Genomic DNA, 23,297 nt, shown 5'->3' on the forward strand with positions numbered 1-23,297 from the left:
TAGATACGAAGTAGCAACTGTAAAAAAAAAATTATTATTATATTGTGTAAAGAAAACTTATGTTAAACTGACACATTCTACATCACTACAAAATGTAATATTCATGATCTATTGAACGAGTACTCATGTAGCGTAATGTAATTGATTACAACTCAGGGGATGGGGGTACGGTGTTGGGTGTGTTACTCCTCATCTTATTTCGTGGCATGATAAAAAGTTGCACAGAAGCCTTTTTGAAATACAGTGATGATTCAAAACATTATAACTGCCTGCTTAACAGCTTGTTTGTCCATTTTTGGAATGAAATACACCAATGATTCTGTGTATCAGGGGTCCATCAGAGTGCTAGTACGTTTATGGAGGTATGTGGCATAAGATGTCTATGCACAGATTACGTAATGTGCCTGAATAATCAGCCACTGATATGCGTATGCCATGATGGCATCTGTTTGCGACCCAGATAGTACAAATTTGGTCGCCAAGACATCAATGTGAGTTCAATATAATGCTCCTCAAACCACTGTAGCATGGTTCCGGCTCCAAGACATGAACAATTATACTTCCAAAAGATGACATCGCCATCAGGGAAAACCTCTAGTGTGAAGGGATGCAGCTGTCAGCTTGTCTTTGATTACTAGCACAGGTCCCATGCAAGCACAAAAGAATGCCTTCTGTAACGTAACACTGCTTCCACCACCCTGCATCTGTGGCGTGCTGCATGTTTTGAGCCACCATTCACCTCGATGAAGGCGTTTATGGAGATGACTATCGATCTAGTATAGCAAAAATGTGATTCATCCGAAAAGCCGACACGTTTCCATTGATCAGCAGTCGAATCCTGATGGTCCCATGCCCACTGCAGTCATAATTGATGTCCTCAGGGGCTCAGCACTCATTTGCTGGGTACGGGCTTGGCGATCTCGGGATTCCTGAGCTGGGGACTGGTAAACTCCGCCAGTCCCTTGTCACCATAAGCTCTAGGCTTGCTTCAGTGACCACCGTGCGCCATGGCAGTGGAACATTGTGTTTCAGGGAACGGAGATCTTGGCTTGGCCACCTGGATTGCAAGGACTGAGTAAACCTTTATAAAAGAAAACCTCAGTCGCAAGATGTGCTGCATGCTGATGGGATGCATGGCTGTTGAGGTGGAACAGTCGTTAGTGGGCAACCTCTGGGGAACCTGCCAAACCTCTGTTGCATAAGGCTTACTCAGGCATGCGGGGCTCTGTCCAAGTGGACCCTTATTTCCCTAGCTGCTCATGGGACCAAAATGGATCCTCTGCAATCTTCCTTTACTCCTCCCAGTGGCAACTGTAGGCCGCTGGAAGGTACTAACGTCCCAAATAATAAGTGGGCTCGGGTAGACACAAGAATAAGATACGAGAATAAGGCAGCACACAGCAGTGAAGAGTAACAGAACACAGGCTAATAATCAGTATGTGCTTTTAATGATAAAAAGGAAAGAAGGAAGTTTTGAGAAAGTCTTGCTTTTTTACATCCAGAAAGGCTTAGAAGGAAAAGCCGGCACTTTAAAATCTGTAAAGCGGTTGCAAAAGGAGATGTTATTGGTTGAAGCATCCAGTTCCCTATAAGTAACCTACAGAGTGCTAAGTGCCAGGATGAGTATGCCATTGATACAAAGCTCCACAGCACTTTGAACTTCAGCAAAGCATTGCATCATGTAGGGACCTTGTTGATCTACTGAATTGAAGAGTGAGTGGGCTCCAGAGGGAATTGTGGATGTTCAGAACATTATGAAAAGGGTGGATGGGAAACTGGTAAAATCTGACTCCTTCATTCTTACCTTCAACACCCCCAAACTCCCAGATAATATCAAGGCAGGCTTCCTTTGCCAAAACATACAGCTGTATGTCCCAAATTCAATGCACTGCTTCAAATGCCTGCATTTTGGGCATACAACCATAGGGTGTAAAGGACAAGCGACATATGGCAACTGCAGTAAGGCTGCTCACGAAGGAGTTGGTTGCTCATCTCCAGCCAAATGTATCATTTGCTCTGGGCACCACCCTGTTTGGAGTAGGGACTGCAGAATCTTTCTAGAGGAATACAAAGTACAGGAAATAAAAACAGCCAGCCCTATGGTGAGACCAAAAAGTCCATGCAGCCTCCCACATTTGTTACATTTTTTGCATCAAGCGTCAATGCTTCAGAAGTCTACTGTGAAAGCTGATGCCTCTATGCGAATAGGGATGGCAAGTGTTGGCACTAACACCTGGATGTGTCAGTGCACTTGCAAGGCAGCAAGTGTTCCAGAGCCTGTAGCCTCCCACCCCCACCCCCCTACAACTGAAGGAAAACGTACAGTGGCCAACGTGGCTGAGCCCCAGGCACCTCTAATGGCTGAGGCTGTTCAGAAGCCCAGCATGGCCATTACCACTCCTACTCCAGTTCCAGCAAAGCCCACAAAACTGTGAGAAGCTACTGTAAAGCAACAACAGCAGGTAAAATCAAGTCATGAACCATCCGACCATGTTGATGTGATTCTACCTGATGTTTCGTCTGACTCTTCCCCAGAGCTGATGGAGTATGAGGTCTGTGTGGAGCAATCATCTTGCCCCACAACTGAACCTCCACCCGCTGCAGTCTCCCCACACTGGTGGAGAGACAGGATGAAGGTGCTACCCCCATGATAGATGGCTCCCATACTTCAGTGGAATTTGCAGGGGGTTCAGGATGCATGTGGAGGAACATCATCTATTGTCCTAGGGTAGACCACTGTGTTTATGTCTCCAGGAGACTAATTTCCATACATCATACACCCTGAGCCTCAGGGCTACGTTCTCCACAAAAAGTAAGACCTGAGTGAAGAGAGAGAGCTAGAGGAGGAGTAGGTATTTTCGTCAGTACCGACTACCACTCTTCGTCTCTCTCCCTTACAATGACTTTACGAACATTGGCCATATCAGTGTACGTGCATCATCCATTGACAATATGTTGCCTGTACTTACTGCTGCATGATGTGCTTGACGAAGAGGCACTAAACGGCCTTCATACACAGCTAGCCCACCCCTTCATCTTCTGTGGTGATTGGGGCTCTGCAAATACCTGTCCCAGGGGTAGAGCATTTCACAGGCGTCTCATGTCATCGTGTGCTAAATAAGAGACAGAGCACGCATTTCTGCACTGCAACAGGGTCATTCTCTGCCATCAGTCTCTTGCTTTGCTCTCCAGCCATTGCTCACATGGCTCATGGGAAGTGGTCAACACCTTGCACGGCAGTGATCACTTCCCAATCTGGATCCACTTGCCAGACAGGGTGGAACCCGAAAGGAAACTGCCATGATGGGTGCTCAGTAGAGCACATTGGACACTTTACAGGCATCTAGCCCAGTTCTAACATTCTGCCAAAGTCGAAGCATGGGTGGAACATTTTACCAAAATGATCCACCATGCTGCTGCAGCATCCATTCCACAGTTCATGGGAAAACAGAATAGGCAACCTGTCCCTTGGTGTAGTGACAAATGCCGCTCGGCAATCAGACTAGGTGTGCAGCTCTGCATAAGTTCAAGTGTCAGCCAACTGTAGAGAATATTGGGGCCATTCAGGTGGTGAGGGCAAAGTGTTGCCAAATTATTCGAGAGAGCACAAAGAGGTCATGGCAATGGTTCCTGAACACTATGAATCATTCCACAAAGAGTTCTGTTGTGTGGGAGACCATCAGGAGAATTTCTGGGAGAGGAGGTAGGTGCTCCATGGCTGCTGTTGTGGGGAATGGCACTTTCCAAACCAATCCATGAGACATTGCCCAGACGGTGGTGGCCTATTTTGTTACAGTTGCTGCAACCGCCAGTCAGGATCCAGGTTTTCAGCACCATAGAGTGGTTGCTGAGAGGAACCATTTGGATTTCTGGTCCACCTCTGATGAAGATTACAACTGCCCATTTTCTGTGTGGGAGCTGGATTCTGCATTGTCTGCAGCTCTTGACACATCCCCTGGTCATGACAGAATCCATTACAGTATGGTGCAGCACCTCACCAGATGACACAAAGCTATCCTCCTCTTACATTTCAATGCCATTTGGACATCAAGTCACTTTCCCGACTCGTGGTGTGAGGCCATTTTGATTCCTCTTTTAAAACCTCGGAAAGACCAAACATGTCTGAGTAATTATCGTAGTGTTGCTCTCACTAGCTGCAAGGGAAAGACCTTGGAGCAGATGGTCAACCGCCACCTTGTCTGGATCTTAGAATCCAGGCAACTCCGTAGACACTTTCACCCTGTGGGTTTAGGAGGTGTCGCTCCACTTTTGATAACCTGGCCCTTCTGGAGGTGGCTATACTACAGGCTTTCCTGCACCAGCATCACCTAGGTATATTTTTTGACATCAAGAAGGCCTACAATATTACAGCATTTTGTCCTAGAGCAACTTTATGAATGAGGTTTTTGTGGTTATCTTCCCATTTTTATTTGGTCCTTTATCTTGCTGTGGTATGTTCGATACCGAGTCGGTGGTGTCCTGTCTGATCGCTGTGAATAGGATAATGGTGTCCCTCATGGTAGTGTTTCAAGTGTGAATGTCTTTGCCATAGCTATTAATAGTATTACATTAGTAGTGCAAAGTCCTGTTCATTGTTCGTGGATGACTTCTCTGTGTTTTGCTCTTCTTCCAGCCTTGCAAGGACAACACGTAAGTTGCAACCAACTCTTCAATGTTTGGATGGAGGGGTGCAGAAGACTGGATTTAAGTTTTCAACCAAGAAGTCGGTGTGCGCTCTTTTTAACTGTTCTCATTCCATTCTAAACTTTTCTGAGTTGTGGATGAAGGACACTGTTCTTAATTTTAAAGACACAGTGAGGTTTCTGGGTCTCATATTTGACTGTATACATGGTTGGCACATCTTGAGAACCTAAAGAAACAGTCACTTAAGGCTCTCTGTATTTTAAAATGTCTTAGCCACAGTACATGTGGAGCCGATAGGACTTGTCTGCTCCAGTTTTACAGGGCATTTGTGCAATCTCAGCTTGATTATGGATGCATGGTGTATTGGTCTGCGATGGCATGGTGCACCATGAAGGGATTCAGTTGGCCATTGGGGCATTCAGAACAAGCCCCATATCAAGTATCTGTGCAAAGGCTGGTGAACCACTACTTCATGTCAGGTGACGGCTACTCGTGCCAAGTATGTAAAACACTGTCCATACCATACACACCTGCATACCATACCTATTCTCGGCTTCTACTGGCAGGGCTTTTTCATAACTGGCAACAAGCAATGAGGCGCTATGGGATTCGCGCACAGGATTGCCTTTTAGAAATGGGTGTGGCTCGTCTTAATGTTTTATGTCCAGGTTGGAACAGATTTCCACCTTGGCTCCTCCAGAAACACAGACTTATTTTAGATTTTACTAATTTTAAGAAAGATAGTATGCTGGATTTTACATACCAATCTCTGTTGTTTGATGTTTTAGATAAACATCACAGTTTCACAGTAGTTTAAAACTGATGGCTCCAAACAAGAGAATTCCCCTGGCTGCTGTGCAGGGTTCCCTGACCATGTCACAAGATTTGCCTTCCTGAAGAGTATACCATTTTTACAATGGAGCTCCACACAATCTGGAAGGCACTGGAGCTGATGCGTCATATTCGGGGCAACCGGTTTCTCATCTGCTCCTGTTCCCTTAGTGCCTTACAATCCTTACGCAACCTGTACCCTGCTGAGGAGTTGGTCCAGCTGATATATGACCAACTATACTTGCTCCAACAGCATAGTAAGCAGGTGACAGGTCAAGTAGGGATACAGGGAAATGAACAGTCTAATCGGACTGAAAAGGAGGCCTGCAGAAGACAGAATGTGGCACAGTGTCCTATTTCATTGCAGGCTGTCATTTCTGCACTACACAAGAAGTGTATGCAGTTGTGGGATGAGGAATGGCTGGCAGTGATGGCCAATAAGCTGCGGTTGGTGAGGTCAACACCTGCCATTTGCTCGGGCGGGATGAAGTGACCCTCATTTGTCTTGGAATTGGGCACTGCCCTTTCACACACAGCTTTTTACTCTGGCAAGAGATCCCCCGTTTTGTGATGCTTGTGGCACGCACATCTCTGTCCGCCGTATTTTAACAGAGTGCATTTTATACCGTGATGCAAGGGCAGAAGCAACTATTGGTGGGGATCTGCCTTCTATTTTAGCTGATGGCGAGACAAGTGTGACTAAGGTTTTAAAGTTTTTTTATGTGTCTGGACTCTGGCCTAAACCTTTAGGCTGAAGGTTTTAGTGTGTTGCAGAGTGGCTGGCTCCTCCTTTCTTAATCTTGAAGTCAGCCAGCCACATCCATCTGCCATATTATTTTAGCTCCTTATACCAGCTTCTTTCTGTCTAATGTTTTGATGCTAACACTATACTTCGGTCCTTGCTTCTGTGCGGGTACACACATAGTTTTCCAACTTTTGTTACCTGTGTTTTACATGCTGTTTTGTCTTCCTGTTTTGTGTATTTTACTGACTCCTGTCTCAATCAGTTTTCACATGGATGCTGAAGACCTTCCTGTCATTCACCCATACAAACATCTCCATCCATCCATAATTTATGATGTCCTTGGGTCAACATGTGAACACGGAGGGGTGGTCTGCTGCAGAGCTCCATGTTCAGCAATGTACGATGAATGGTGTGCTCTTTTGGTAGAGATGCCACCGATCACCATCTATCCTCCTTTACAGAGCAGACAAACATTTGAACCTCACATTCTACCAGCAGTTGTGGATGCCAACCATTTAGTGCCTAGTGGTAGTTTCACTGTCCTTCTACCTTTTTCCGTAGATGGTCATGACAGTAGCACATGAACGTGCGACCAGCTACACCATTTTTGAGATATTCATTCACAGGCTCTGGTAATAATAATTTGCATTTTGTCAAAGTCACTTATATCAATGGATTTCCACATTTGCAGCCCATATCTTTGCTAGGTGATCCCCCATCTGTGTCTGCTCTGTGTACATACTTTTGTTACCTCATGTGCCCGCAACGCCGCCAGGCAGCATCCGATGTCTTGGTAGGCAGTGATCATAATGTTGTGGCTGATCAGTGTAAGTTACTGATTTGAAAAGATGTTGCTTTGCAGTGTCACGGGTTTGTTAGTGTCACTGGAAGAAATAACATGGGAAAACTCATTTTGGACTGGTTGGAGGAGATACTGCCCATCTGTAAAGACCACAGAAATGTTGTTAGCATATTGAGGTAATTTCTGTTTCCTATCCCACCTGGGTACCACTATTCCAAGGTAGGGACATTTGGCATGGAGTGTGTGCCAGTTAACAAATTTGAGGGACTGTTTCATATCAACAGAGGATTTTGTGAAATTCCAGAATTAAAAATCAACATCCAGGATAGTAGCTCATTGAACTGAGGAGACCCAAACGAAGTGGATTTGTGACTAGAGTTGAGGTTCTGGCAAAAAAAACGCCTGTCTGCCAGGCAGTTTATATTTCGGACTAGATTATCATTGATTTATGTAGGTTTGTCCTTCACGTCTTTCATAGCCCAAAGTTAGATTTGGTAAAAGATAGAGGTGATCATTTTCTTCCTATTGTCATATTTTTTATTGCTACTGTTGAATTGACATTGATTGCTGACAGTTTAACCATAGAAGAAATGTATTGTGGGACTGTTCAAAATATTACAAAGTGTTCAATATATGCGATATATGCATGAGACGTAGAGTTCTCTCAAAGTATTACATGTTCATTTAAGACTTAAGACATAAATTGGCAGATGTGTGATATGTGTAGAAAGGTAACAAAAAGTAAAATAAGAGCATATAAAATAAATATATGCTAAGCACTTTGTGTTCATGCTGTACACAGCGCCTAACACTGGATGATGTATCTTGGTAAACTGTAGGGTTACAGTACTGTTGATACAACCTTACCAGGTTGGAATGTGAGAGACTGCAGCTTGAAATTACATATGCAGTTATAGAGTACCTTCGCACATGTGGAATTATGTCCTGTTTTGTATCCCATGCAGAACATGATGGCCCAAATGAAAATTTTTCCAAAAGTGTTTAAAACAGTATTGAAATTTCTGGGAAAACTGTGTGTATGTTAACAAAGAACATGTTTTGAAAGACACGATTTTCCGTCTTCTTAGTGAATGAATGTAGTTTTGCACTTTTGAACAAACTTCATATTTTCCTGAAATACCTCCTAGTAAAGAATTAATACATTTTAAAGTTGAAATATCAACATTGTATAATTAAAGCTCTCAGAAATTTGTTTCAAATTGATAAGACTTCACATGTTTCAGAAATACCTACCAGCAAGGAATGAACACATGCAAAAGCTAAAACATCAAGTCTTTACAGTAAACACTCAGTGATATTAGTCTCCTTTTGAAGTACTAAAGTGCCCTCTTACAAATGTTACAAATTTGTGTGTTGCACAGTTTAAATATAATATTACACTATATGATTCAATGACATTTTGTTGATGTTAACATAATGCCTCTTTTCCAGTTTGTCTTCTGCCGTCAGTGCCTGCAAGGTTACCATATTGGTGATTGTGTCATAGATGGCGAGAGTGGAAATGCAGGCAACAGTGGTGATTGTCAGTATAATGTGGATCCAAATAGAGCTGCTCAGGTACATGATATTCCGTATTTTGGAGTTGTGAAAGAAAATTACTGCAGCACTGTTTATTATCATATTCACTGCCTGTAATAATTACAAACTATAATTATATGAGAAACAAACCATTTGATCTCATGACTAGCATTATCTTGGACAGTGTAATGTTAATGCACATTCTGTTGTTTGAGTGTCGTATTATTGTGGACTATGTAGGCTACAATTTTTGTGGTTGCTGCTGGCAGACTCTGTTCTCAAAGGTGTCAGGTCGATGCCAGCTGAAAATCTCAAAACACCAGTCACTAAGAAGTAAATTCATGTTCTGCTTCTCTGTCGCATATGTATTTTACCTCCTTTATATACACTCCTGGAAATTGAAATAAGAACACCGTGAATTCATTGTCCCAGGAAGGGGAAACTTTATTGACACATTCCTGGGGTCAGATACATCACATGATCACACTGACAGAACCACAGGCACACAGACACAGGCAACAGAGCATGCACAATGTCGGCACTAGTACAGTGTATATCCACCTTTCGCAGCAATGCAGGCTGCTATTCTCCCATGGAGACGATCGTAGAGATGCTGGATGTAGTCCTGTGGAACGGCTTGCCATGCCATTTCCACCTGGCGCCTCAGTTGGACCAGCGTTCGTGCTGGACGTGCAGACCGCGTGAGACGACGCTTCATCCAGTCCCAAACATGCTCAATGGGGGACAGATCCGGAGATCTTGCTGGCCAGGGTAGTTGACTTACACCTTCTAGAGCACGTTGGGTGGCACGGGATACATGCGGACGTGCATTGTCCTGTTGGAACAGCAAGTTGCTTTGCCGGTCTAGGAATGGTAGAACGATGGGTTCGATGACGGTTTGGATGTACCGTGCACTATTCAGTGTCCCCTCGACGATCACCAGTGGTGTACGGCCAGTGTAGGAGATCGCTCCCCACACCATGATGCCGGGTGTTGGCCCTGTGTGCCTCGGTCGTATGCAGTCCTGATTGTGGCGCTCACCTGCACGGAGCCAAACACGCATACGACCATCATTGGCACCAAGGCAGAAGCGACTCTCATCGCTGAAGACGACACGTCTCCATTCGTCCCTCCATTCACGCCTGTCGCGACACCACTGGAGGTGGGCTGCACGATGTTGGGGCGTGAGCGGAAGACGGCCTAACGGTGTGCGGGACCGTAGCCCAGCTTCATGGAGACGGTTGCGAATGGTCCTCGCCGATACCCCAGGAGCAACAGTGTCCCTAATTTGCTGGGAAGTGGCGGTGCGGTCCCCTACGGCACTGCGTAGGATCCCACGGTCTTGGCGTGCATCCGTGCGTCGCTGCGGTCCGGTCCCAGGTCGATGGGCACGTGCACCTTCCGCCGACCACTGGCGACAACATCGATGTACTGTGGAGACCTCACGCCCCACGTGTTGAGCAATTCGGCGGTACGTCCACCCGGCCTCCCGCATGCCCACTATACGCCCTCACTCAAAGTCCGTCAACTGCACATACGGTTCACGTCCACACTGTCGCAGCATGCTACCAGTGTTAAAGACTGCGATGGAGCTCCGTATGCCACGGCAAACTGGCTGACACTGACGGCGGCGGTGCACAAATGCTGCGCAGCTAGCGCCATTCGACGGCCAACACCGCGGTTCCTGGTGTGTCCGCTGTGCCGTGCGTGTGATCATTGCTTGTACAGCCCTCTCGCAGTGTCCGGAGCAAGTATGGTGGGTCTGACACACCGGTGTCAATGTGTTCTTTTTTCCATTTCCAGGAGTGTACATTCCATGTTAGATTTTACTATAGCATATGACTTGAACAAAACTCACAATACATATATGCCTTTGTCATTTAGCTCTGTTTGTCTTCTCCGATTCTCCCTTGAAAACTGACTACTTGGCCATTATCTTGTGCAGTGAGGTACTGTGGTCCACAGCGAATCTCCGAGATGAGGCGGCTTTTTCATAGAATGACTGTCCCGGTGAGCAAGTATCTACAAGTGCAGGAATCCAAGTGCCCATTGCCTCCGCCTTGCAGATATGCTGCCTCCACTTTCACTCTAATGGCATGCACAAAATAAACAAAAATTCCTGCACAATATACAGGCCAAAACAAACACGTACTTACTGAAATAGAAATGCTTGTTCAAGGTCACAACTACCTTATGCTGGAGAGGGAGGGGGGATAACACATCACTTTCTTCAAAGTGATGTGCTACCCCTCCCCCCCCACTCCACACACACACACACACACACACACACACACACACACACACACACACACACACTCTCTCTCTCTCTCTCTCTCTCTCTCTCTCTCTCTCTCTCTCTCTCTCTCTCTCTCTCTCTCTCTCTCAGACAAGAATGTCATGACAAGTCAATTATCCAAACAACTAAAAATGTTTTTAACTATTTTACAAGTGATAGACAATAATTGTTTCTCTGCAATACTTGTGTAACTACTTTTTTTAAAAAAATAAATTTGCAGTATATCATTTTTAGTGTTTTAGAGCTCATTTCAAAAGAAGAACATAGCTCAAACTAAATCGATTTCAATGCTTCGTTAAGTAACAGGTGGTGTTTGGTGAAATTCACAAGAAACTTCCTGGCAAAGGTCCCCGAGTTCGAGTCTCGGTCGGGCACACAGTTTTAATCTGCCAGGAAGTTTCATATCAGCGCACACTCCGCTGCAGAGTGAAAATCTCATTCTGGAAACATCCCCCAGGCTGTGGCTAAGCCATGTCTCCGCAATATCCTTTCTTTCAGGAGTGCTAGTTCTGCAAGGTTCGCAGGAGAGCTTCTGTAAAGTTTGGAAGGTAGGAGACGAGGTACTGGCAGAAGTAAAGCTGTGAGTACCGGGCATGAGTCGTGCTTCGGTAGCTCAGTTGGTAGAGCACTTGCCCGCGAAAGGCAAAGGTCCCGAGTTGGAGTCTCGGTCAGGCACACAGTTTTAATCTGCCAGGAAGTTTCATATCAGCACACACTCCGCTGCAGAGTGAAAATCTCATTCTGAAAAGTAAAGTTATTAGAAATCCTCTGAAGGCTTTTAAGAAAAGCAGAAATGTTGGAAAGCCAAAGGTATGTGTTATTACTGTAAACAATAAAGACGATAACCAAGTGAGTGAACCTAACCTCTCAAGTACACCTGCCCATAGCAGTCAAAGTGGGAAAGAAAATACTTCACAGAAGAAGCTTGGTTCAATGAGTGAAAACTATGAATGTTTTATGGGCGAATCGGATGTGAATGAAATATTTGATATGTCGGTTCTCAAAGGAATTTTTTCAAACTGTGTAAGATGTATTCATTGTAGTGAAGTTGGTCTGGAACTCTCCATAATAAAGCACGTAGGACTTGCTAGTGAAATACAACTGAAATGTGATAAGTGTTCATACATGACCACCTTTTGGAACAGTGTTGCAGTAACTGCAACTGAAGAAAATGGTAGCAAAATCTACGAACACAACAACGAGCGATGCTTGCTTTAGACAAGGAATGCCTTCGGGCTGCAGACAGGGCTGTAAAGAGTCTAGAAATACAAGCAAGAGTAAACAGGAGGAGGAACAAGAGGAAGCTGGAGGAGGAGTTTGCAGAGGATGAAGATAATCCATCCTATGGACCTGGAATGCACTAAAAAGTTAATCCAATCTTTGTCGCTCGATTCCCAAAACTTTTATTTTCTCATACTAATTACATGTTTTCTAAGGATCTTCCAAACATATTTGTTTCAAACTTTCAGTAAATGTTACACAGTACCTTCTGCATGATTTAACACAGCCTTTTTCCAAAAAACTGTATATTTTTGAATATATAAATAAAAAATTGCAAAAAAATGTTGTGAATTTACATTACAATTGAAAAAAAAATCATCTTTAATAACTGAACTAAAATTTTGTAAAATCCCTGTGTTAAGTTGCAGCCCATATTCCAGTAAATAATCTGTAAAAAGTTCAACTTCCTACCTCAAATACTTTGTGAGGAAAGATGTAATTTATAAGCGTTATTTTAACATTGCAAGTATAGGGCGTTTCGGAGCCCCTTAATGGAAGCCGACATAATGGCATGTGTGCCACCAGGGCTGCCTGCAGAAGACAGTGTCAAACCATTGATACAGACACATCCACACCCATTGCGGTGCTCCAGCATCGCGCCAATGCTGCGGATGAAGTTGTTCTGTCCATTAGGGCCAAGCAGACACGATGGCAGTCATCTCGCACTGCATTCACATTGTGGTGTCAGCACTGTGTACCGCCCTCTTTCTGCAGTGGTTCCATGTATGTCTCACAGTTGAAGCAGCATTCCCTGTACAATCCCCAGTGTCATGGAATAACAGACCTGCCTACCGGAAACCAGTCATTCTGCCCCATTTGAATGCTTTCACATGTCAATGTTTCACCCTTTGGTGACAGTGAGGTATGGTTGCACTTGGTTACACATTTCCATTTCATATGATAGCTCTGCACTAACAGTATGTTGCATAACACTGACCTGTCTAGTCACACAAAAGAGGGTGCTGTTGGGCCCATGTGCAAACCACCTCCATGCCATTTTAATCACTTATTATGGTTCCACTGTTCTACACATCCTTGTATTATGGTGTGTTGCAGAACACTGCTTGTGAGTGATATTTCTTTCTTTCTTCCCCCCCCCCCCCACCCCTCTCCTTCCCCCTCCCCTGCTATCGTCACATGCTCCTTTGTCAGTTTAAGGCACACACATCGTACTAACACACATAAATCCACCTAATGACACAGTTTTAAACCATTGAAATGCATTGTGGATATAACTAAACAGTGACCAGTAACAGTAAACTCGTTGTTTCATTCAGTATCAATAACAGTCACACTAAAGCCTGAACTAAATTATTCACATTTAAAATTGTTCTTATTTTTGTTGTCAGCTTAATTCTAAAAAAACTGGTTGTATACAGCTCTTCAAGCTAGGGGCACTGATGAGCGCACAGTTAAGCACCCACAAACTGAACATCATCTTCAAGCTAGTCTATTCTGTGCAGTTGTTTTCTTATTTCCATAACTAATGAACCTGCATACACTTAATAAAATTGTGTGTTAATTTCCTTACTCTGTGATTTCTCACCGAGCGAGGAGGCGCAGTAGCTAGCACACTGGACTCGCATTTGGGAGGACGACGGTTCAATCCTACATCTGGCCATCCTGATTTAGGTTTTCCGTGATTTCCCTAAATTGCTTCAGGCAAATGCCGGGATGGTTCCTTTGAAAGGGCACGGCCGACTTCCTTCCCTGTCCTTCCCTAATCCAATGAGACTGATGACCTCACTGTCTGGTCTCTCCTTCCCAAAACAACCCAACCATCTGTGATTTCTTTCAGAACATCTTCTTTAGCTATACAATCTACCCATGTGATTGTAAGAATTCTTCTGTGCAATTTCTTCAGCTTTGATATGCAGTTCATCAACAATATATTATTGGCAAACTCTTCATCTAAATATCTCTCTGGTGATAATGTAATCTGTCTGAAACCTTCAAATGTCTTTAGGTGTCTTCCATTTGTACAAGATTATTTCATGATTCTTAAACCAAATGTTAGCAATGATTAAATTCTGCACAGTGCAAAATTCTATCATGCAGCTTCCCCATTCCTTTCACCTTGTTCATGTTCTCCTGCTATTTTTACTTCTCTTCCTTGTCCTAGTATTGAATTCCAGTCCCCAGTCACAACTGAATTTTCACCTCAGTTAACACACTGAATCATGTATCTTATTTTCAGAGTGAGGGCATATATACCTGTGCTACTGTGCCTGCCTTGACTCATCTTACAGTATGCTGTTCATAATTGATTACCCTCATCCCTATTTTCTTCTTACAGTATGCTGTTTATAATTACTTTCCCTCATTTCTATTTTCTTGAGTATTATTAAACATGCCTCTGCATTACCTTTATTGGATTTTGTATTGATACCCCTGTACTCACCTGACCAAAAATCTTCCTGCCAGTCCCGTTCACTAATTCCCACATCATCTAACATCAGTCAATCTATTTATATTTTCAAGTTATGTAACATACCTACAAGATTAATGTAAGCAATATTCCATCCTACCAACCCTTAGAACACCCAATGTGTTTTTTTTTTCTGATGTCAATATCATTCAGAATAAAACCCACTCTGAGATTTGAATAGGGAATTATTTTACCTCTGGAGTAGTTTATCCAGAATGATGCCCATACAGTAGAATTGCATGCCCCCAGGAAATGTAAAAGCTGTAGCTTCCTTTTACTTTCAGCTAGATGAGCTAGTGGATGGAAAGAGTCAGTGAAATGCAGTGTAGAAAGAATTACAGTGCTTAATATAGTCACTGACTAGATACATGTATTGTAAGAAGAACCATGGCTATACCCATGGTAGCAATGTTTGCATACGTAAATGATACAGATTTGTGTACAATAGATGCAACCCCATTGGAGGGGTATCTTTTTAAAGACCAGATTAAAGATATTAAAGGCCAGACTAAGACATAGTGCCTCAATACGGGGGAGCAGCCATTTAAAAAAAGTAGTTGCAGTGAAATAATCAGGGCGATTGATTGATGTGGCCTCTTATAGTTAGTTACCTGGTCTCTTATAGTTAGTTACCTGGCCTCTTATAGTTAGTTACCAGGGCTTGGTATTTTTCAGTGGAGCCGGACTGAGGTAAAGTGCTATGCACTGACCAAGGACTAGTTGACTTGAAATGATAACAATCCAAACAGTTTCTTTTTAAAAATGCTTTCTGTAAACTATCTTAAGTATTTCAATGCATTAACATGAGCATGCTGTTCACAGGCAAGGTGGGATGAAGCAAGCAAAGTTGTTATAAAAGTGTCAACAAAACCTTGCCCAAAATGTCGTACACCTACTGAGAGAGATGGTATGTACCCTTTTTGTCTTACTTTAGCCATAGTATTTTTAGTTTTTAAATTAAATATATTGTTATATAAATATGTTTGTTCATTTGTGCCATGTAAGTCTTTGCATTGATTCATCATTTCCAAGAAATTAAAACATTTTAATAGATGTCCTGCACTGTACATAAGAGATAGTTATTTGGTATTTTCTCAAAAAAGAGAGAGAGAGAGAAATGATAATTTTCAACTTAAGTATGAGTTCGTTCGTGTTTAATTAAGTAATTGAAATTACCTAAGGATGTTGATCATATATCTGAGATGTTCACATTTTGTTAGCGATTTTACTGGGGTCAGTTTCAGAAAGATTCATTTCAAAACTATATTTTAGGAGGCTGCATGCACATGGTTTGCACCAGGCCAAATTGTGGCTTCCACTGGTGCTGGATCTGCCAAACTCCATGGTCAAGAGAGTGTATGGGAAACCATTGGTTTGGATAGCACTTCAACAAGTATATTTTTGCATTTTAATGTAATTCAGTAGAATGCTGGTTAATTTAATTGACTTAGCAAATACTTTTGAGAGCCTTTTACAATTATAATCACCTGAATAACTCTATATGTACTTACTTTATGGGCACACATGCTTTATAATTAAGTTATTTTATTTTCAGGTGCCATATAGTGCTTATGATGCATATCCTTAGTGTGTCTTCAGTTGTGATTATCAAACATATTTTAACCCTCTCTGAGAGATGGACAGAAGTTATTATATGACTGGAAAGTTGCATTTCATTTTATTGACTTCTTTGGTAGAAGTCAAAGTACTACCTGTATCAGAAAAATAGAGATACCCAGTACACAAATATTTATATTATTGTACTACTTTGAAGAAATTAAAATAATGGGAAAATTGTTTGTCCTTGTATCTCTTTTTCAACTTCTACATTAACAGAAATGTGTTGTCAATGTTAATGTACCATTAAAACAAAATATTTGTAATTTTCCTGTGATAATTGCAAGACTGACAATTCTTTCATTAAAGAGGAGCTGAAAATAAAATGTGATATTTACTATATATCTGCATGTCTGTAGCTTTACATGAAATGTAACAAGAAATCTTATAGATTGAACTAACACGCGACTTTATCTTTAAAGTGATTATTGTCACTTTAACAATTCATTATTTGCTTTCTATACATGATAAAAATGAAAGTTCAGAATACCAAGAAATTATTTTTATTTATTGTGGTCATTGCTTTATTTATGGTAGCCCTTAATTTCTTTCAGTTTACTCCTCTACTTTCACCAGTGTAAAGTGTTCTGTGTCAGAATGAAGGGCTAATGGTGAAACAGAATTTGTATGTATAAATAGATGTGTTATTTTTGTGAGGAAGGTGTAGTACTGACCACCATGTCAAATGAGGTATTGGAATTAAGATTGCATTTACCATATTTGATATTGTTATTAAATTTATTTCTTCTATACATGATCCTGAAATGAGAGAAGTTAGGTTTATACCCATGTATCACCCATGACTGGAACAGGACACGGAAACTTACATTGTGTAATGCTGTCAACAGTGCTGGGTAGCATCGATCCCAGTGGTGCATAATAGTGAACAGGAGTAGACTTGTCAGGGCAGCGGTTATGACCCATTCACCCCAAGCAAGTGTGTTCTTTAGTGGGAGCCAAGCACATTGAGTCACTGTCAGGTTTATTTCTCAGGTACAGCAGAGATCAGAGAGCCAATTAATTCCCAGACAGGGTGGATGTTGTACCCGTGGTCCTTAGTGGCATCGTGTAATATCCTCACCAGCAGCCAGCTTGGCTCAGAATGGCCCAAAAGCAGAATGACCTTGTGAGGTACACATTCCTGACCAGTGGTAGAGCTAAGTAAGGTGCTGACATTTCAGGCCAGCACAGAAATGCCACTTGCACGAAGCAGCTATTGGTGAGAAGACCTGTAGCATCCAGGAAGCAAACCCTGGCCCAATGTCTGGCTAGCTGCACCTGGCAATGGTAGACGCTGAGCAGGTCGGTGGCTAGAAGGGTCCTTGTTTGATTTTTTTTGCCCATCAGAGCTGATGTTGGTCCATACGGAGGGCAGCCCCAATGGATGGCAAATGATGAAAGCTGCACCAGTGGACCGTGGTAGAGCAGTGATGCTTCTCTGGGCCACATGACAGTTGCCCGCTATGCAGCAGCCACCAGTTTGATGCCTCTAGCAGGTTGTATGGCCACAACTTGTACCCGCCAGAGTCTGGTGTGTTGACATGAAGGTACACCAGACACTGCATTACTCCCCCGACAGTGTTACAGGAGCATTGTGGATATTGGTAACACACCTGACTGCTAACCAAGTGGTCATAACAATGTGTCTAGGCCAGCAGTGATTGCAGAATGTGGCACCAGCTGATAACTGTGGTCACTGTGGCTACATGGTGGTGGCCCGTGGTAGCCACAACACTGCGACAATTGCTGCATTATATACCCTGATGCACGTAGTGCATGGTGGGTTTCAGAGTCCAGATTGTTTATAAATGCAAATGATTCAACAACATATTTACTCTGATATCATAAGAGACAGTGCTTTAGTTCTATTAGACACGGATGCAGGACCATATCAACCATGGCATGTCAACAGGGATCCTGGGTACAGTATATAGTGTGACCTGGCGAAGATTGCATCAGCATTGAAGCATACTAGTGTTGAGTCTGTATCTGTTCTTGGGCGCCATGACCGACCTCATTTGAACTCTTCTGTCAAGAGAGTTAATTTGGAGCTGGAACGGCTGCTTATGTCGGGTGCAGGGTCACACATTGGTGTGGTTCCTGTTGATTCTCTCAGTAGGTGGGATTATACTAGGCATGGCCTTCACCTCGAAAGGAAGGGTAAATTGGCTGGAGAAATAGCTGGAAAGTTAAAGGGGCAAGGCACTGTCATGAGTGGTAAAATACCAGTGGTTATAGGGTTCAGAAAAGACCCTTTTTAGGGTAGGGAGGACAGAAAGAAAGCAAATTTTAAGAGAGGTTAGAACTGAGACAAACCTTCAGTTTGAGAAAGAAATAAAAAAATATAATTCCAGCTTATTACATCAGCAGAAACAGCTATTGGTTAAGAATTTTCAACGGTCAGCAGATATTTTAACTCTGCCCAATTTTAACTTAGTCAATGTGAAATGTCAGCTATCTTTATTGCATCAAAATATTCGAGGACTGGGAAATAAAATTAATGAATTAACTATCTGCATAGATGAATTAGAGTCTTCAAATCCAGCTGACATTATCTGCCTCTCTGAACATCATGTGACCACTGGTATAGAACTTTTAAGTCTTACAGGGTTTAGGTTAGCATCTCACTTTTGTAGATCAGAAATGGAGAAAGGAGGAGTTGCCGAGTTGCCACATTCATCAGGAACTGTCATAAATTTAAGAACATAGACATTCATAAATTTTGCCTAGAACAGCATATGGAAGCATGTGCAACAGAATTAGAATTTCACCAAAAAAATCCTTCATAATATTAAGCGTATATCGAGCACCTGCAGGTAACTTTAATCTGTTTGTAAACCACCTTGAAGCTGTACTGGCCCATTTAACAACCAAAAACAAAGAAATAGTGGTTGCTGGTGATTTCAATGTAGATTTCCTTAAAGACTCTCCCAATAAGAACTTATTTGAGTTAGTAACACTATCAATCAACTTAATTCCCACTGTTAAGTTCCCCACTAGGGTAGCCACTTGCTCACAAACAGCCATTGATAATATCTTTATAGAAAAGTCCAATGAACAAAATTATATTACAAAACCAATAGTCAATGGCCTCTCAGACCATGACATCCAGTTCCTTCTGTTAAATGTTAATACTGAACAGGATATAAAATTGTTAAATCTGAGCTCAAGAGGGTAATCAATAAGCCAAAAATTGGTTATTTTAGGACACTCCTCTGAGACATTCATTGGTCTGATGTTTACAGTGCTCATGGCATGAATGAAAAATATAACACTTTTGCTAATAAAGTGCTTACCTTATTCAAACACTGTTTTCCCCCCAAAACTTACCAAGGTTAGACCAAAGTCTACAAAGAAGCCATGGATTACTCGAGGAATAGGGGTATCTTGTAAAACAAAAAGAAAACTGTATCTGTCAATCCGAAACAGTTCCAATGTTGATGCTATAGCACATTACAAGAAATACTGCAAAATATTAAAGACTGTAATACGGATGTTAAAGCAAATATATTACAAGGGAAAGATAGTCATATCAGATAACAAAATAAAGACAATATGGGATATAGTGAAGGAGGAGACCGGTAGAACCAGACATGAAGAGGAACAAATAGCATTAAGAGTAAATGATACATTGGTGACAGATGTGTATAGTTGTTACTGAAAAAAAGGGGTTGTCAGGTTCGGTAGATGCTGCTATGGAATACCTCAGACCAGACATTTCAAGTAACTTCCATAATACGAATTTGACCCTCACTACCCCGACAGAAATAATGTCCATCATAAAATTTTTAAAATCAAAAACATCTAGTGGGTATGATGAAATATCAACAAAGTTAATTAAAGAATGTGATTCTGAGCTAAGTAACATATTAAGCTATCTGTGTAACCAGTCGTTTATCAGTGGAGTATTTCCTGAATGGCTGAAATATGCTGAAGGTAAGCCACTGTTTAAGAAGGGAGATAAAGAAATAGCATCAAATTTCTGTCCAATTTCACTGTTGCCAGCATTCTCAAAAATTTTCGAAAAAGTAATGTACAGTTGGCTTTATAACCATCTTATCTCAAACAACATACTGTCAAAGTCACAGTTTTGATTTCTAAAAGGTTCTGATATAGAGAAGGCTATCTACACTTACAGTGAAAATGTTCTTAATTCATTAGACAAAAAATTGCAGGCTACTGGTATATTTTGTGATCTGTCAAAGGCATTTGACTGTGTAAATCACAATATCCTTTTAAGTAAATTTGAATATTATAGTGTAATAGGAAATACTGCAAAATGGTTCAAATCTTATATATCTGGCAGGAAACAAAGGAAGTTATTAGGGAAGAGACATGTATCAAACTATCAGGCATCATCCAACTGGGATCTAATTACATGTGGGGTCCCACAAGGTTCCATTTTGGGGCCCTTACTTTTTCTTGTGTATATCAATGACCTTTCGTCAGTAAAATTACCAGATGCCAAGTTCGTTTTGTTTGCCGATGATACAAACATTGCAATAAATAGCAAATCAAGTGTAGTCTTAGAAAGATCAGCTAATAAAATATTTGTGGACATTAATCACTGGTTTCTGGCCAATTCTTTGTCACTAAACTTTGAAAAAACACACTACATGCAGTTCAGAACTTGTAAGGGGTGTCCCACGAGTAGATGTCTAACATATGATGACAAGAAGATAGAAGAAGTGGACGGTGTTAAATTCTTGGGATTACAGCTTGATAATAAGTTCAACAGGGAGGAACACACCACAGAACTGCTGAAGCGTCTTAACAAATCTCTGTTTGCAATGCGAATTTTGTCAGACATAGGGGATATAAAAATGAAAAAGCTGGCATATTATGCTTACTTTCATTCCATAATGGCATATGGGATTATTTTTTGGGGTAATTCATCAAGCCAAGCTAAAGTTTTCTGGGCACAAAAACGTGCAGTAAGAGTTATATGTGGTGTGAACTCAAGAACATCCTGTAGAAGCCTGTTTAGGGAACTAGGTATACTAACTACTGCTTCTCAATATATTTATTCCTTAATGAAATTTGTCATTAAAAATATATCACTTTTTCAAACCAACAGCTCAATTCATGGAATCAATACCAGAAATAAGAATAATCTTCACAAGGGTTTAAAGTCATTTAGTCTTGTACAAAAAGGTGTGCATTATTCAGGAACACACATTTTCAATAACTTGCCAGCAGCCATAAAAAGCTTAACAACCAATTAAATTCAGTTTAAGAGAGGCCTAAAAGATTTATTGGTGGTCAACTCCTTCTACTCCATTGATGAATTTCTCAGTTAAACCAACGGTTATAATAGAGGGAAACATTCCACGTAGGAAAAATATATCTAAAAACAAAGATGATGTGACTTACCAAATGAAAGTGCTGGCAGGTCGACAGACACACAAACAAACACAAACATACACACAAAATTCAAGCTTTCGCAACAAACTGTTGCCTCATCAGGAAAGAGGGAAGGAGAGGGAAAGACGAAAGGATGTGGGTTTTAAGGGAGAGGGTAAGGAGTCATTCCAATCCCGGGAGCGGAAAGAAACAAAGATGATGTGACTTACCAAATGAAAGTACTGGCAGGTCGACAGACACACAAACAAACACAAACATACACACAAAATTCAAGCTTTCGCAACAAACTGTTGCCTCATCAGGAAAGAGGGAAGGTGAGGGAAAGACGAAAGGATGTGGGTTTTAAGGGAGAGGGTAAGGAGTCATTCCAATTTCGGGAGCGGAAAGACTTACCTTAGGGGGAAAAAAGGACGGGTATACACTCGCGCACACACACACATATCCATCCACACACACATACATATATATATATATATATATAAAATAGAGGGAAACATTCCACGCGGGAAAAATATATTTAAAAACAAAGATGATGTGACTTACCATACGAAAGCGCTGGCAGGTCGATAGAAACACAAACAGACACATACATACACACAAAATTCAAGCTTTCGCAACAAACTGTTGCCTCATCAGGAAAGAGGGAAGGAGAGGGAAAGACGAAAGGAAGTGGGTTTTAAGGGAGAGGGTAAGGAGTCATTCCAATCCTGGTAGCGGAAAGACTTACCTTGGGGGAATATATATATAGATATATATATATATTGATTGCTAAAGCTAGAATTTTGTGTGTATGTATGTGTCTGTGTTTCTATCGACCTGCCAGCGCTTTCGTATGGTAAGCCACATCATCTTTGTTTATATATCTGTGTATGTGCGGATGGATATGTGTGTGTGTGCGCGAGTGTATACCTGTCCTATTTTCCCCCTAAGGTAAGTCTTTCCGCTCCCGGGATTGGAATGACTCCTTACCCTCTCCCTTAAAACCCACATCCTTTCGTCTTTCCCTCTCCTTCCCTCTTTCCTGATGAAGCAACAGTTTGTTGCGAAAGCTTGAATTTTGTGTGTATGTTTGTGTTTGTTTGTGTGTCTATCGACCTGCCAGCGCTTTTGTTTGGTAAGTCTCATCATCTTTGTTTTTAGATATATTTTGCCCACGTGGAATGTTTCCCTCTATTATATTCATATCATTAATTTGAACCCAACAATTACGTTTGTTATTGTCACCGTTGCATTTCGAAATCTTTTCTGTCGTCTTATTTTCTCTTTCTGTTTTTGCCAGTAGTTTCACTTTGTATTCACCTTCTCCCTTTTACCGTAATCTACTATACAATTTTATCCCGCCGATATATACTCAATAATACGTAATAATACGTAACCCACTTCCAAACCATAACAAAAAAAAATTTTTTTTTTTCCACTTTCAACACTACCGCTGCTATAAAATCCACCGTTTCTAGTTCACAAACAGTTCCTTTCACCTATTAAACAACCATTTCGGCTAGTCCTAATAACTTTTGCTTTATTTCCATTTCGGTTTTTCTCACATCATTGATCATTTTTAGCCGCTTCCCACAGGTTTTAACGTCATTATTTCTTCGTCAGACAATTGTTAGCCTCATTTTCATAATCTGCCACCACAAAACCACTCCTTTTAATACATTTACACATAGTTTTTTCGGAATTTTCCCAAATTTCTCCACCCTTTAACGTGTTTTGGCGGCAACACAACCACCTAACCTTTATGCACATC

At 41.6% G+C, this 23,297-nt stretch overlaps 1 protein-coding gene across 1 annotated transcript in view; it reads left to right on the forward strand.

Moving 5' to 3' along the window:
* Window positions 1-16,529, forward strand: part of LOC124788237 (E3 ubiquitin-protein ligase parkin) — a 64,498-nt gene extending 47,969 nt beyond the window's left edge. The window contains exons 7-10 of the mRNA XM_047255420.1: window positions 8,475-8,600; window positions 15,389-15,473; window positions 15,839-15,959; window positions 16,122-16,529. Coding sequence (XP_047111376.1) covers window positions 8,475-8,600; window positions 15,389-15,473; window positions 15,839-15,948 — 321 coding nt within the window. The 3' untranslated portion in view covers window positions 15,949-15,959; window positions 16,122-16,529. The remainder of the gene's footprint in view (window positions 1-8,474; window positions 8,601-15,388; window positions 15,474-15,838; window positions 15,960-16,121) is intronic.
* Window positions 16,530-23,297: the final 6,768 nt, after the last annotated feature.

Source organism: Schistocerca piceifrons, chromosome 3, assembly GCF_021461385.2.
Source record: "Schistocerca piceifrons isolate TAMUIC-IGC-003096 chromosome 3, iqSchPice1.1, whole genome shotgun sequence".
Taxonomy (NCBI): Eukaryota; Metazoa; Arthropoda; class Insecta; order Orthoptera; family Acrididae; genus Schistocerca; species Schistocerca piceifrons.